Source organism: Oryctolagus cuniculus, chromosome 20 (assembly GCF_051225735.1).
Source record: "Oryctolagus cuniculus isolate XC-2025 breed Fujian yellow rabbit chromosome 20, ASM5122573v1, whole genome shotgun sequence".
NCBI lineage: Eukaryota > Metazoa > Chordata > Mammalia > Lagomorpha > Leporidae > Oryctolagus > Oryctolagus cuniculus.
In genome coordinates, this window is record NC_142886.1 from 19,296,303 (window position 1) to 19,312,318 (window position 16,016).

Sequence of the window (16,016 nt, forward strand, 5' to 3'; positions counted from 1 at the left end):
TCGCTGCTTTGCTCCCCAAATGCCCACAACAAGTGAGTGTGGGCCAATCCACCAAAACCAGAAGCCCAAACTCCATCTGGGTTTCCCACATAGGTGGCAGGGACCCAAGTACTTGAGTCATCACCTGCTGCCTCCCAGGGTGTGTATTAGCAGGAAGCTGGAATTCCAAGTGGAGCCAGGACTAAATTCAGGCAGGACCACTAGGGATGCAGGCATTCCAAGTGGCATCTTAACCACTGTGCCAAATGCCTGTCTTGACTATGCATTTTTGACAAGCACTCGAGATGTGAGTAAGTAGGTGGGCCACCTTTTCAGAAACACTGGAATATAGTTAGCAGCAAATAAAAGGTTTGTCTAAAGGGATTCTCAAATTCTTTGTGAGACTCAGTGTTTGGGAAACACTGAGACATGGTCTCCAACACAAGACTCAAACTACAAATGACTCTCTCTGCAAATAGATGTCTGAAGGAATAAGAGTTCGGTGGCTCAGAGAAGTTGAGGGATCCAAAAAGGCAAAGCCCTTGGGCATTTTCGGACTTTATTCTTAATTCTGAACAAATCTTTCATCTCCACGTTTAAAACTAGTAAAATGTTATTAACTGCACTCTTTAATATGAAGACAGATCTACTTGTATTTCACAGAGACTCAGACTTTGTGGTGAGACGCTGCTAACTGCTCAGAGCTACTTTGAAGACTGCTCGATCGCTCTCCACCCAGCCTCCCACACTGCCACTTGAGGAATGAGGATCGCAACAGGGAAAGTCAGCTTTCATCGGGCTCTGGAATGCACTGGGCTGAGGTAGGGTGCTCATTCCTGAAGACTGGAGTAATGGAACAGACGGTGGAGAGGCAGGGCTGAGTGTGGTTCCCACTCAATTCCTAGCTGGCTGGTGACCTGGGGTGAAGCTCAGCTCCCTCGGCGAAAGAGCTAATTAGATGAGTCTCATCCGACACTGGATCCCAGGCAAAATCTGCGCTCTTCAATGACTGGAAGTACAAAGCTGCAGGAGCAGACAGAGCAGGTGGCAGCCCCAGGTCCATCACCCGTCACAGCCCTGTGCAAATCACTGCACCCTTCAAAGTCCCTGTCTAGGGCTGGTACTATGGAAAAGTAGGTTAAGCCTCCACCTGCGGTGCCAGCATCACATATGGGCTGCTTCACTTCTGATCCAGCTCTCTGCTATGGCCTGGGAAAGCAGTAGAAGGTGGCTCAAGTACCTGGGCCCCTGCACTCACATGGGAGACCCAGGAGAAGCTCCTGGCTCCTGGTTTCACATCGGCCCAGCTTTTGCCATTGCAGCCATTTGGGGGGAAAATCAGTAGGTGGCAGGCCTCTCTGTCTCTCCATTTCTCTATCTGTAACTTTGCCTCTCAAATAAATAAATCTTAAAAAAAAAACAAGTCCCTGTCTGTCACTTGCAGAATGAGAATGATGAAATGACAGCCTATATACCACCCCGCCCAAAGCACTAACACATGTGGTGCTTTCTCAATAACTCAACCAGAGGCTTTTTTTTTTTTTAAAGATTTATTTGAAAGGCAGTGACACACGGAGAGGCAACTTCCATCTATAGGTTCACTCCTTAAACAGCTGCAATGGGTCCAAAGCTGTGCCAGGCTGAAGCCAGGAGCCAGGAGCTTCACCCAGGTTTCCCACATGGGTGCTAGAGCTTAAGAACTTGGGCCATTCTCTGCTGCTTTCCCAGGTGCATTAGCAGGGAGCTGGACTAGAAGTGGAGCAGCCAGGACTTAAACCAGTGCCCATATGGATGCCAGTGCTGTAGGTGCTGGCTTTATCTGCTACACCACAGTGCTGGTTCCAACCAGAAAGTTTTAGACCTACGCTCACAGAGACCCTGACACCAGAAGTACTGACTGTTCCTATTACCTTGGTCCTCATCCTTAAAACAGCAATTGCACTTGGGAAATTATTCATTCCTTTATTCTGAAAATCAGCAACTCAGAAGTGAAGCAATGAAAACAACTTCCTGTTACGTGCTGAGCGTGACTAGACATGCCTCCTCGTGGGCAACAAGGTTCATAAGAAAAGCAAAAGGAAGGAAGGACAGCTTTCTCTCCAAGCCCAGCAGAACGTTTAGCCCCAGGGGGTGTGAGAAAAAGGATGCAGTTCAATTCTTGTTCAAAAGTTAGCAAAATGGGGAGCAATTAAGTGATAGGTGTTTGAGCCACACAGGTGACCACAGCATACCTGTGGCTCCCAACCCTCTTCCTGCTGGTTGTTATTTAAATATTTATTTGAAAGGCAGAGTAACAGAGAGAGAGGAGAGGTAGAACGAGAGTGAGAGAGCCAGAGAGAGAGAGAGAGAATCTTTTATCTGCTGATTCTCTCCTCCTAATGGCCACAACAGCCAGGGCTGGGGCCAGGCCAAAGCCAGGAGCCAGGAGCTTCTTCTGGGTCTCCTACCTGGGTGCAGAGGCCCAAGGACTTGGGGCATCTTCTACTGCTATCCCAGATGCATCAGCAGGGAGCTGGATGGGAAGTGGAGCAGCCAGGACTTGCACCTGCACCCATATGTGATGCTGGCACCTTGGGCGGAGAATGCTGACACTGCAGGTGGCAGCTTAACCCTCTATGCCACAAAGCCAGCCCTCGTTATAAGGAAGTTAGAAAATTGTCCATCGACTGAGAAAAACTGCACAGATAAGGTACTAGATTGCTACCCAAGGGCTTCCCTACTTCCTAGTCCAGCTTCCAAGACCCTCTGGGCCTATCTCCAGCTCCCCTTTCCAGCGTGTATCTTTGTCTTCCCTTCTGGTTCTTTTCACTTTGGCCAAACATGTGGATTTTCTAAACACGTCCTGGGCTTTGCTGCTTCTGGACACAAAGCCTGGCACACAGCAGACAGAAGAGGCCAGCATCGCGCTCGGTCTCATCCATTTCCCACCTCCCTTCCTGAAATGCTTTACCCCCACACCATTCCCAGGAGAGCACATTCTTGGAGGATGGCACTGAGAGCAAAGCGAAGCATGCCAGAGCTTTTCGCCTTGCCTGTCACTATGGTCATTTGTATAGACTCCAGGTTTCAAGTGGCTAAATATGCCTCCTGGTGGGGCAGGATTCAGATCCCATGGGAACCTGCAAGCAGTGAGCTCATAGTTCAGTCTGGATAACCTCACAGGGAAAACATTTTCTTCTCTTTCTCCTCTGAGAACCTGGCTAGTTTCCAACTTATGACCTTTAGGGTAAAGACTTCAGTTGCCTAAACAATAATTGGGGAGATTTAGCCCAGAAGCATCCCTGAGTGCATGGCCAAGCAGGGCTTTCTCTTCTAAAGGAGATGCCTAAGCAGACAGCTCCCACAGAGAGGATGACGTCAGCAGGCCCCGAGAGGACACGTTACAGTGCCAACCCATGAGTCAGAGGCCAAGGGAGAAGGAAAAGCAACGCAAGGCAAAGGGCCATTTCAGTGACTGCCCAAGTGATGGACCTGAGACGCTCATGTCCAGCAGGGGCACTGGCATGGCAGACATGGTGGGACACTGGGAAGACCAAGGTCAGGGCTCTAGCTTAGCTTTACCACTAGTTAACTGTGAGACCTTAGTTAATTTATCATTTAAATATCCTCTGTAGGGGCCGGCGCGATGGCATAGTGGGTAAAGCCACTGCCTGCAGTGCCGGCATCCCATATGGATGCCGGTTCGAGACCCGGCTGCTCCACTTCCCATCCAGCTCTCTGCTATGGCTTGGGAAAGCAGTAGAAGATGGCCCAAGTGCTTGGGCCCCTGCACCCAAGTGGGAGACCCAGAGGAAGCTCCCAGCTCCCGGCTTTGGATCGGCCCAGCTCTGGCTGTTGCCGCCATGTGGGGAGTGAACCAGCAGATGGAAGATCTCTCTCTCTCTCTGCCTCTGCCTCTATGTAACTCTTTCAAATAAATAAATAAATCTTTTAAAAAATAAATAAATATAATCTGTAAAAAGAAAATGTTGGCAAAAAATGGTCTGCAATTCTCATTCTAGCCCTCTGGGGAAACATGTGCAGCCATGAAATTCAGCCTTGACCCACAGGAACAACAGAAAAAGCCCAAACAATGGAAGCTAGGCTAAAGTCAAATGAAAATATCGACCCACACACCAACAGTACATTTCTGATAGCTTCCCTCTGCCATCAAATACAACTTCATTTAATTCTGAATAGTGAAAAAGAACAAAAGAAAAAATTACTAATTCGTCACAAAATCAATTTTTACTTTTTCTTTGAAACCTTTCTCAGGTTTTCAATATGTCATTTTTTTTTTTTTTTTTTTATTTGACAGGCAGACTTAGACAGTGAGAGAGACAGAGAGAAAGGTCTTTCTTTTTTCTGCTGGTTCACCTCCCAAATGGCCGCTATGGCTGGCGTTCTACGCCGATCCAAAGCCAGGTGTTTCCTCCTGGTCTCCCATGCGGGTACAAGGCCCAAGCACTTGGGTCATCCTCCACTGCCTTTCCAAGCCACAGCAGAGAGCTGGACTGGAAGAGGAGCAACTGGGACTAGAACCTGGTACCACAGGCAGAGGATTAACCTAGTGAGCCACAGCACCGGCCCCAATATGTCATTTAATTTTAAATTGTCCTTATCTTTTATTTTTAAAAAAGATTTATTTATTCGAAAGTCAGAGTTACACAGAGAGAGGAGAGGCGGTGGGGGTGGGGGGTGGGGGTGTGTCTTCCATCCGCTGGTTCACTTCCCAATTGGCCGCAATGGCCGGAGCTGCACCGATCCAAAGCCAGGAGCCAGGAGCTTCCTCTGCATCTCCCACATGGGTGCAGGGATCCAAGGACTTGGGCCATCTTTTATTGCTTTCCCAGGCCATAGCAGAGAGCTGGATGGGAAGTGGAGCAGCCGGGTCTCAAACTGGCGTCCATATGGGATGCCGGCGCTTCAGGCCAGGGCATAAACCTGCTGTGTTACAGCGCTGGCCCCTCAATATGTCATTTTAAGACATTTAAGAGTTGTGGTACAGTGAGTTAAGCTGCTGCTGGCGACTCTGGCATACGTATCAGAGTGCCTTTTGAGGCCTGGCTGCTCCGCTTCCAATCCAACTTCCAGTCAATGTGCCTGGAAAGGCAGCAAAAAGATGGCCCCAAGTGCTTGGGTCCCTGTCAGTCATGTGGGAGACCTGTAAGAAGCTTTTGGTTTCTGGCTTTGGCCTGGCCCACCCCTGGCCATTGCAGCCATTTGGCGAGTGAACCAGAGGATGGAAGATGTCTGTCTCTCCCTCTCTCTCTTGCTCTGCCTTTCAAATATTTTAATAAATGAAAAGGAAAAAAATTGGGGAATTTTAATGTTTGGGGAGAATATCATCTATCCTTAAGAATTCATCATTGGCCCTTAACCCTCACTTCCTCACATGTGAAGAAAGGGTTTCTTGCAATGGGAATGGGAATGGTGGGCAGTGAGCTATCCTTTTGTAAACATGGGCCTGTCTGGGTCTATCCATTGCAGCTATAACAATACTGCTCAGCAGAAATGAGTTCATTCACCCAAAAAGCAACTGACTTAAGTATTTAGTATTCACACCCGAGTAGCCTCAATCAGAACCACAAGCTGTTTGATAGACCCTCAGATAATTTAGGGTTATAGTTCTGACAAACACTTAATTATACCTGGGCCATATTAGGACAGCAATGAATGCAAAAAACGCATGCTGAATGAGTGAGAAGATGGTGGCTTTCCTAACTTTCAGAGAGTTAGGAATGAAGAACTGATCATACACAAAATCAAAGGCTGGGGACAGGTGTCATGGCACAGCAGGTTAAGCTACCACTTGAAATGCTGAGATACCCACATCCCATATCAGAGTGCATAGTTCAAGTCCTGGCTGCTCCTCTTTCAGCTTCCTGCTGATGTGCCTGCAAGGCAGCAGTGATGGCCCAAGTACCTGGGTTCTGCTATCCATGAGGGAGACCTGGCTGGAATTTCTAGCTCCTGGCTTCTTACTGGCTCAGTCCTGGCTATTGCAGGCAATTGGGGACTGAACTAGCTCTCTTTGCCACTCTGCCTTTCAAATAAATAAATAAATAAGGAAATTAAAAAAAATAAAAAGGTCACCGAAAATGTAATGGCCTGTGAGTGTCTACAAGATACTGTCAAAGCCTAGTGACTAGCTTTAAAATGCTTCTGGGCAGGTATTATGGTACAGTGGGTTAAACCACTGTTTGGGATGTGCTCATCCCATAGCAGGGTTCTGGTTTGAGTCCTGTCACTGCTTCCAATCCAGCTTCCTGCGAGTGTACCCTGGGAGGCAGCTGGGCCCTTGCCACCTATGTGGGAGACCGGTAGAGTTCCTGGCTCCTGGCTTTGGCCTAGCCTGTTGCAGGCACCTTGGAGAATAAACCAGTGGATGGAAGACATCTCTTACTCTTTGTTTTTCTCTCTCCCACTCCCTTTTGATCTGCCTTCCAAATACATGAAAATAAATAAACATTAAAAAAGGTTCTAAAAATAAAGTTTTAAATCACTTTTTAGTGTAAACTTTCCAATATTTTGCAATATGTCAAAATTATTGAGTTTTGAAGGCCTTTAAGCATGTTTAACTATTGGGCCCTATATACATCATTCTGGTTTCCTCTAACAGGAATTATAGTAATTTCTCTAAAAGGACAGAAAGGGAAGATGCCTCACCTTGATAATCTTTTCTACACCGGAAGAGCAGATCATGTAGGTGTGGGGATTAAAGCGAACCTGGTTAACAATAGACCGATGCCCTTTCAGCACCATGAAGGCTCCGTTGACCACCCTACCAATGCCACCTGGGAAGACAGAAGGAAACAAAAATCAAACAATGAAATGGATGAAAGTAAACAGGTTCCAGTTATGGCAGATGAACAGCTGGCATGGGAGCCGAGGTTTCTCATTAACTACACCAGCAGCAGAACGCGGCATCTTACAGATAAAGTTGTCATGGAAAGAGGGACGGGACACCTGTCAGCACACGTGCTCATCCCAAGAGCCTCTGCGTAGCCTGTGAGCACTGCCCTCACCCACCTGCTACAAGTCCATTGTCAGTGAAACCACGGGCACTTAAAACATTTCTTAGATTTTTGATCTCCAAGTTAGAAGCAAAGTGCTCCCTTGGAAAAGGCCAATCACAAGCAAAATGCGACAGAATTGCTTGGGAGTAGGTAGGCGGCTGAGCCAGGGACATGCAGAGCCAGAGGCACATCATGACTGAAAAGCATTCACAAAAAGTCTTTGAACCACTTGTCCTCAAGTTTTATGATGAAGATAGCAGAAAAACAAAACAAACCCCTCTGGGAAAAGAATGGAGGGAATCCACCTCTTGCCCTCTATGGCAGGCAAAACTAATGGTCAAGACTTGGATCGCCTTCATAATAAGCAGGGCCCAAGTATTAAGAACCTGACTTTGGGGATGGGCTTTAAAAACATCAAATACGGATTAAAGTGGCCACTGCGGGAAAGGACCATCCTGTAGGCTGTCCTCTTCGGTGAGTGACAAGAGTACCAGAGGCCTGGAACTTAGAACAACACAGACAAAGATGCTGTCATTTATAAGTCTGGGGTAAACTCGAGATTCTTCTCTACTGGGAATGGTCACCTGTAGCCACTTCATCAACAACTTGGGCCCTGGCCAACAGGCAGAGGGTGCTGCCCCCCGACACAGATGAGGCTCGGCTACTTAATCAGGGAATCACGGCACCCTGGGGCACACGGCGTCATGCAGCACAGTTCCTGCTCCACATGCCCCCATCCGACTCCCAACCCACCCTGCTCAAACTTTCATTCTCAACAGTGTTCGTGTCTCCATGTGGGACAATGACTACAGCCTACTTTCCCCAGAATCACTTGGGTCCCTGGCACAGCAAGAAGATATCCCTCTTTATTGCCACATATAAGGGTATATGTATATATATCGTCAAGTAAATAAGTATACTCCAAAACCTTCACGAGAAAATGGAATTCAAAGATGGTTAGTTTGGTGCAAGAAATTTTTGAAATCCATGTATATTTTTCTCCTAATCACATTGTCTACGAACCCTGCATACATCTCTCTTTTTAAATAACGATTTATTTTATTTATTTGAAAGACAGAGATATATAGAGAGGCCTTCCATCTGCTAGTTCACTCTCCAAATGGCTGCAGTGGCTGGGGGCTGAGCCAATCTGAAGCCAGGAACAAGGAGCTTCTTCTGGGTCTCTCATGTGGGTGCAGGGGCCCAAGGACCTGGCCGTCCTCTGCCGCTTTCCCAGGCACATTAGCAGAGAGCTGGACCAGAAGTAGAGGAGCTGGGACTTGAACCAGCACCCACATGGGATGCTGGCGCTGCAGCTGGGCTTTAACACTGTGCCACAGCACCGGCCCCACATACATCTCTATCATCACTAAAGGTTTCGGAACTGCACTGACCTGCTCCTTGGTGGTACCAATTTAGCCAGATCCCAGGTACTTACTCTATCTGGTGGGTAACAAAACGTCCCTTGCCTAAATTTTTTCCCATACTTGTCTTTATTAATATTTAAATTGTCCAGGACGGACAGCATATTTAAAACTATTTAAAACACATCAGAGAGTGACTAGGGTATAGGACTGGCAGGTTTTTAATGGAGACCAGGATCAGGAAAGCACTGAGGTGAATGGCTTCAGTGGGAACCTTAATCTGAGTGCACTGTGTTCCCAGGGTGCAGTGGGGTGAGGGCAGGTGACCTGGGCCTAGCCAAAATAAAAAAATAAACTTGAGAGAATTAGGAGGAGAGAATCTAAGGAACCTAAAATAGTTGACCCATGGAGGGATCTCAACCACACTCAAGGTGTTCTTTAGGGTTTATTTCTTTTCCAGATGAAGTTGATTTGACAAGCAGCATTCCTGTGCATAGTCTCCTCTGAATTATGCTTTTCTAACATCCTATTCCTACTCCTTCTCTCTCAATGTAGTCACTAGCAAAGAAGCTGAGCTAAACCTAGTACCAATCTCTCTTAATCCCAGTGCTTCCAAAAAAAAGTTTTTTTTAAGTGACTCAGAGAATTTACGTGCTTTATCCCTGGTCATGCAGCCAGTGAACATCAGAATCAGGTTTTGAACCAGTCTGGCTACAATGCCTAATAAGCTTCAAGTTGTATCAGGATTTGAATAGGAATGGAGTCCAAAGCCTAAAACCGATCTCTAAATCTTTCTGGCTTCTACCAAATAGGTTGGTTGGTTTACTTTTGAATTCCTCAGTTAAAGGGGCTATGGATGGGGTTAACTCCTTCCAATGGTGTGCTGAGCACAAACTTTATAGAACTTGATTTGCTTTATTTACACTGGCATACCTGGAGTGGCGGTGGGGTGGGTAGTGGCAATGCATAAAATATAGCAGGTATACAGTAAGTACATACTGAATGACTAGTGTTCCAGGAGTAACAATAAGTAACATCAGGAGAACCAATAGAAGGTTTCATATCTTAAAAACAATCAGCTACCACATCACTAGTATTATCAAGCAAACCAATCTTTCTGTCAAATGTTACTTGGAATACAATTATAATAACTTTCAGATCCAAAGAATAATTGAAGGGTATCAATGCCTACAAATTCAGACCACGGAAGACTGTTTCCATTACTCCTCCACTGAACTGTGACCTCATCTGACTCCTCTTCTTGGCAGCAATTTTAATATAAGGTTTTTTCTCCTTCTTCCCACCCAAACTGGTACCTAGGAAGTCAGAAAAAGAGGACTAAGGCAATAGAGACAAGAGATTGATGGTGCAGACAGGTATAGAAAGAAATATTGTGCCATCTGTTGAGGTAACAAGGCTGTGTACACAGAAGCATGGCAGTGAATGGGCTTCAGGGAAGTTCTCTATCAGCTCTTTCCTGGTTTCCAGGTTCAGATGATTGGACACAGCTGTTGCTACAGAGCTTCGCTACAGTGACTTTTTGAGAACACATTTTTATTAGCCATGAAGATCTGTGTAAACCAGATAGCTTCTGCTTTAATCTGAAATGGCTAAAATTAAGATGCTGGTATCAGTATCCTGTCCTCCACCACACAGGCTGCTGGTCAACAGCAGGACCAACTGGAAAGGATTAGGCAGGGGATATTTTTTTCCCAAGAAATATCTGATTTACATAATCTCCTTTCAGGGCTCTCTCTAGGGCTGTGGGTGAGGACCTCTTACTCCTTGTGTGTTGAGCTGAGTCACCACATACTCATTAGCAATGGTACCAATGAATAAAACAGCACATTCCCAGGAAAAAGGCTATGACTCATCCTTGAGCTACTACTGTCTATACAGCTCTGTGCAAGCCAACAGTCGTGTCTCTGGGCCGTCTGCCCCGAAAATGCTGACACTTCTTTGTAGGCTTCACTTGGAAGTCAAAATTTCTCATCTATCTTTGTTTTAGAAGAGGTGCTAGGGAGATACAGAAGGCTATGTAAATCCCCTTACCTGTTCTATTGTAAGACCTCAGAAAACTAGAGCAGTTCATCTCCTAGAATTCCAGCATCAGTGACTCACTCCTCAGATGACCCCAGGATCCCAGGAAACTCAGAAAGCACTTAGCTAAAGACCTTCCTAAGAGACCAAGGCCCAGTATGAGCTCCAGGGAAGACAAGGAGCTGAGCCTGAAGGTCCTAATTTTCCCTCTCCCTCTCCTTCTCCACTTAGGTTCTTCTTTTCATGACATGCAGCCAGGGGTTTAATCTCCTAAAGGTCAGAACACAACTCACATTTCTAGTCAACTTCAGTCACTTCTTACTTGCCAATTTCATTCACTACACAAAGCCCTCCAAGAATGACTATGCTTTTGGCTCAAAAAGCTAAATGCAGTCTGCTCAGGATTTCCGGATGCCTCAGGCCAGCAGCAACCTATCAATCATGCCAGGAAGTGGTTCTCAATGGCACTTGGGACTATACAACAGGACATCTCAGTGGACTGCACTGAAATCAACCCCAAACACAGAGCCAGAGTCTTGGGATTTTTCTCCTCTCTCGGTAACCCATTAACTTACCTGTGGGACAAACACCTCTGTGAGACCAGGAAGAAGTCCTGGAAAATGCTGAGATTAGGCAAAGCAAAGGGCGAAAGCAGCAGTGAGGAACCAGGACAAGGACAAGAGACCAGCTGACTGGAAGGCAATGACACAGACAGGAAACCAAGAAAACAGGAGACAACATTTGCATTACCAAGCAATAAAGCACTGGCTCTCAAGAAGACAGCAACAACCGTGACCCTCCAAGATTCAAATGTTGACATCCAAGATGATAAGAACACAGCCACACATACACGAAGGTCCTGACAAACAACTGTTAAACGGAAATCACTGAAGAACACTGTTAAGAGCAGTATTCAAAGTCTCTATATTCAGGTTAAGGGACAAGTTTTTGTTTTGTTTTAAAAGATTTATTTGAAAAGCAGAGAGAGAAAGAGTAATCTTCCATCTGCTAGTTCACTCCCCGAATTGGCCACAATAGCCCTGGATGAGCCAGGCTGAAGCCAGGAGTCAGGAGCTTCTTCCAGGTCTCCCATCTGGTTGGCAGGGGCCCAAGGACTTGGATCATCTTCTGCTGCTTTCCCAGGTGCATTATCAGGGAGCTATATTGGAAGTGAAACAGCAGGGACTCAAACCAACACCATATGGGATGCAGGCACTGCAAGTGATGGCTTAATCTTCTATGCCATAGTGCTGGCCCCAAGGGATAGATTTTTGGTATTCAGCACTTCATGGAAAAACCTCATCTGGCAGCTCTAGACTAGGGTATCAAAAAAATTCTGCAGGGCCCAGTATTGTGGTGCAGTAGGTTAAATCACCACATGGGGCACCAGTATCCCATTTAAGAGCCGGTTCAAGTCCCAGTTGTTCCACTTTGGATCTTGCTCCCTGCTAATGCACCCGGGGAAGCAGTGGAGGATGGCCTAAGTTCTTGGATCCCTGGAATCCATATGCCTATGTGGGAGGCCTAGATGGAGTTCCAGGCTCCTCGCTTCAGCCTGGCCCAACCCCAGCTGTTGTGGCCAACTGGGGTATAAACCGGTGGATGGAAGATATCTCTCTGTCTCCTCCTCCCACTTTCTCTGTAACTCTGCCTTTCATATAAAAACATCCCACAAAATATACTGGCAAGACTGTGAGCAAATACTTAGAAGAGGCAGTACTACTTTAAAGAGAAAGAGTTGATGTAGACGGTGCTGTGGCATAGCAGGTAAAAGCCACTGCCTACAGTGCCAGCATCCCATATAGGTGCTGGTTCTAGTCCTGGCTGCTCCACTTCTGATCCAGCTCTCTGTTATGGCCTGGGAAAGCAGTAGAGGATGGCCCAAGTGCTTGGGCCCCTGCACCTGTGTGGGAGACCTGGAAGAAGCTCCTGGCTCCTGGCTTTGGATCAGCCCAGGTCCGGATGTTACGGCCATTTGGGGAGTGAACCAGCGGATGGAAGACTTCTCTCTCCCTCTCTGCCTCTGGCCCTCTGTAATTCTGCCTTCCAAATAAATAAATCTTTAAAAAGAGAGAAAAAGTTGAAAAATCAAGTAACAATAGTTATTGAAATTATATAATAGATAGCAAATGTCTATAATTACTTAGTCCTTTCATAAAACATTAAGAATTGGGCTTGGAAAAATTTAGCATGGATAACATGATATTCACCAAAGAAGCCAGTGGTTGATTCAGTCTTTAAGATTTGACACAGTTGTCTCCTCTCTGACACCTTCCTTCATTTGCTTTCTTGCAGAAACAACTTTCGGGGCCGGCACTGTGGCACAGTGGGTTAACACCCTGGCCTGAAGTGCTGGCATCCCATGTGGGTGCTTGTTTGAGCCCCGGCTGCTCCACTTCCAATCCAGCTCCCTGCTATGGCCTGGGAAAGCAGTAAAAGATGGTCCAAGTCTTTGGGCCCCTGCACCCACGTGGGAGACCCGGAAGAAGCTCCTGGCTTTGGATTGGCACAGCTCCAGCCATTGTGGCAAATTGTGGAGTGAACCAGTGGATGTAAGACCTCTCTCTCTCTCTGCCTCTCTTCTCTCTGTGTAACTCTGACTTTCAAATAAATAAATAAACCTTAAAAAAAAAACCAACACCTCTCTTGGTGTTCCTCCCATTACACTGTACTCCCTCTCTCCCTTTTGGTACTTCACCTTGACTTCTAAACATCGGAATGCCGTAGGGCTCAGTCCTGAGCACCCTGCCCCTGACTAGCTATTCTTGCCGGGTGATCTTATGCTTTAATTACTATCTACATGCTATCAAAGCTTGGAATGTTATGCCCAGTCTACCCTTCTCTAGAACCAAGAAATGTGAACTATTTATTCAGCATCTCTACTAGACATTTAAGAGACATCTGAAACTAACTACCATCCCACCCAGCTCTTTGGCCATCTTCAGGAAATCCCAATGGTTTACCTTCAAAATATATCTGGAATCCAACTCCTACTCCCTTGGTTCATGTCACCACCACTCCCCTGTATTATGAAACACTTCTACTGGTTATTCCCATCACTATCCTTGGCAGCCCCACTCCCATCAGCCATCCTCAGCTTGGCAGACAGACAGATCCTTTTAAAACAGGTCAGATCATGTCACTCCTCTGACCAATAGTCTCTAATGACTGCGCACTTTACAGTAGGAGCTTCAGGACTGAATGCTCCTGCCCCATATAACTTAGATTTCCCTTCTGCTGTTTTCCCCACTCCTTCACTCTGTCTCAACGTGTTGGCTTCCCTGCTACTTATCAAACACAGCAGGTAAACTCTTACTTCAGGAAGTTCATACTGGCTCTCCCTAAAATGTTCTTATCCCAGGTTTCTACAAGGCTCTGTCAATACCAACGGTTTTTCAGTGAGGCTTATACTGAGCATCCTATTTAAGTTGCATTCCCTGACCCTCACCCCCACCACCTCCTATCCTCCTTACTTGGCTCTGCTAGACCCGCTTCTACCTTTACACGTACAATAAGACGTGTCTATTGCTCCACGTCTCTCCCCTGCTAGCGTAGAAGCTCCATAGTGGCTGGGCCGGTCTCTGCTATACTAAGTCTCTACAGCAGTGCCTAGAACACACTTTTCAATAGATATTTGATAAATGAATAAAAAGATGTGAATGTATAGCTGGAATAAAAATACACAGGAAAAAGAACTCTCCAGTTGTGGGCTCCATCTCCCAACCCATATATTATCCAAGTGTTTCTCTTTCTCCGGCTTCCTGGCACCAGTTTCAGACATCTCTTTTATATCATTTTTAGTGTAGTGGCAACACAGAAATAAGGGGGCTGAAATCCTATCTTTCAGGGTCTTTGAAATGTTAATTCTATGAAAACTTTACCAATCTCCTGAAATCTCTTCAAGCTCTCCTTAATTATCTCTTACATCAGCCTGGAATCCACTTTAAAACTGAGAGTGTGTGTGTGTGTTATATTGCACATGCAAGTCCCTTTTCTCATCTCTGTTATATTTCAGGTTCTTTGAAGACAAGAAAATGTTCATCTTTTGATGGTTCTGAGTTTTGCCAAATGTCTTACCTAAAGACAACACAAGTGAACAAGCTGAAGTAACAAGCTTGCAACAGACTGAAGGAGAAGACAATAATCTGCTAAAATGAGGTTTAATAAGTAGCTGTTAAGACAATCTATTTCATTCCTCATGCCTCGCTGAATTAAGAGCTTACTACTGGGGCCCGTGTTGTGCTGCAGTGGGTTAACACCGCCTGTGATGCAAGCATCCTATACTGAAGTGCCACTGGAGCCCCAGCTCTGCTGCTGCTGCTTTTTTTTAACAGAAAGCTTTCATTTAATAAATATAAATTTCATAGGTACAACTTTTGAATTACAGCATTTCTTTCCCCCATACCTGCCCTCCCACCCCCACACCATGCCATCTCTTACTCCCTCTCCCATCCCATTCTTCATTAAGATTCACTTTCAATTATTTTTATATACAGAAGATCAACTCTATACTAAATAAAGATTTTGACACTCTTATTTATGACATCAGTGATCACTCAAGGCTCTTGTCATGAGCTGCCAAGGTTATGGAAGCCTCTTGAGTCCACATATTCCGTCAGTATTTAGTTAGGGCCATAATCAAAGTGGAAGTTCTTTCCTCCCGTCAGAGAAAGGTACCTCCTTCTTTGATGGTTCCTTCTTTCCACTGGGATCTTACTCAGAGATCTTTCATGTAGGTCATTTTTTGCCACAGTGCCTTGGCTTTCCATGCCTGAAATGCTCTCACGGGCTTTTTAGCCAGATCCAAATGCCTTAAGGGCTGATTCTGAGGTCAGAGTGCTTTTTAGGGCATTTGCCATTCTATGAGTCTGCTGTGTGGCCTGCTTCCCATGTTGGATCGTTTTCTCCTTTTTAATTCTATCAATTATTATTAGCAGACACTTGGTCTTATTTATGTGATCCCTTTGACACTTATTCCTATCTTTATGATCAGTTATGAACTTAAACTGATCACTTTAGCTAGTAAGGTGGCATTGGTACCTGCCAACTTAATGGGATTTGGAGTCCCATGGCACGTTTTTCCAGCTCTGCTTCTAATCCAGTTCCCTGCTAATGTGCCTGAGAAAGCAGTGGAAAATGGCCCAAGTTCTTGGGCCCCTGCTGATGTTGAAGACCCAGATGGAGTTCCAGGTTACTGGCTTCAGCTTGGCCCAGCCCTAGCCATCACAGCCATTTGGGGAGTGAACCAGCAGATGGAAGATCTCTTTCATCCCTCTGTGTCTCCCTCTCTCTGTCACTCTGCCTTTCAAATAAATAACAGAAATCTTAAAAAAAAAAAAAAAAAAAAAAGTTTACTGCTACTATGAGGGCAAGGAGCTATTCCTCTTTCTGGCACATTTAAAAGAGGTACCCAAGCAATCACTTAGGATTTACAAATGGTCTAGTGACCAGACAGTCTTCAAGTTTCAATGCATAAAGAGAAGTACAATCAAGGACACTGACAATACAGGGAGAGAGTGGTTACCTTCTGGGGGCCACAAAACAACCTGAGAGATGAGAAAAGCCAGATACTGTCAGTAAAACTCAGATCCATAGGCAGCAGTGTTTGTACAAAGAAGCCAGTTATTCTAAGTAC

General features: G+C 45.8%; 1 protein-coding gene across 8 annotated transcripts in view; it reads right to left on the bottom strand.

The window, feature by feature from the left end:
- The window catches only part of DCAF5 (DDB1 and CUL4 associated factor 5), a 106,747-nt gene that overhangs the window by 5,194 nt on the left and 85,537 nt on the right, over window positions 1-16,016 (bottom strand). For 5 of the 8 annotated variants that reach the window (XM_070065145.2, XM_051826322.3, XM_008271824.5 and 2 more), the window contains exon 8: window positions 6,628-6,755. The exons of the other annotated variants lie outside the window; for them this stretch is intronic. In XM_070065145.2, the coding sequence (XP_069921246.1) occupies window positions 6,628-6,755 (128 nt within the window). The remainder of the gene's footprint in view (window positions 1-6,627; window positions 6,756-16,016) is intronic. 8 annotated transcript variants of the gene reach the window in all.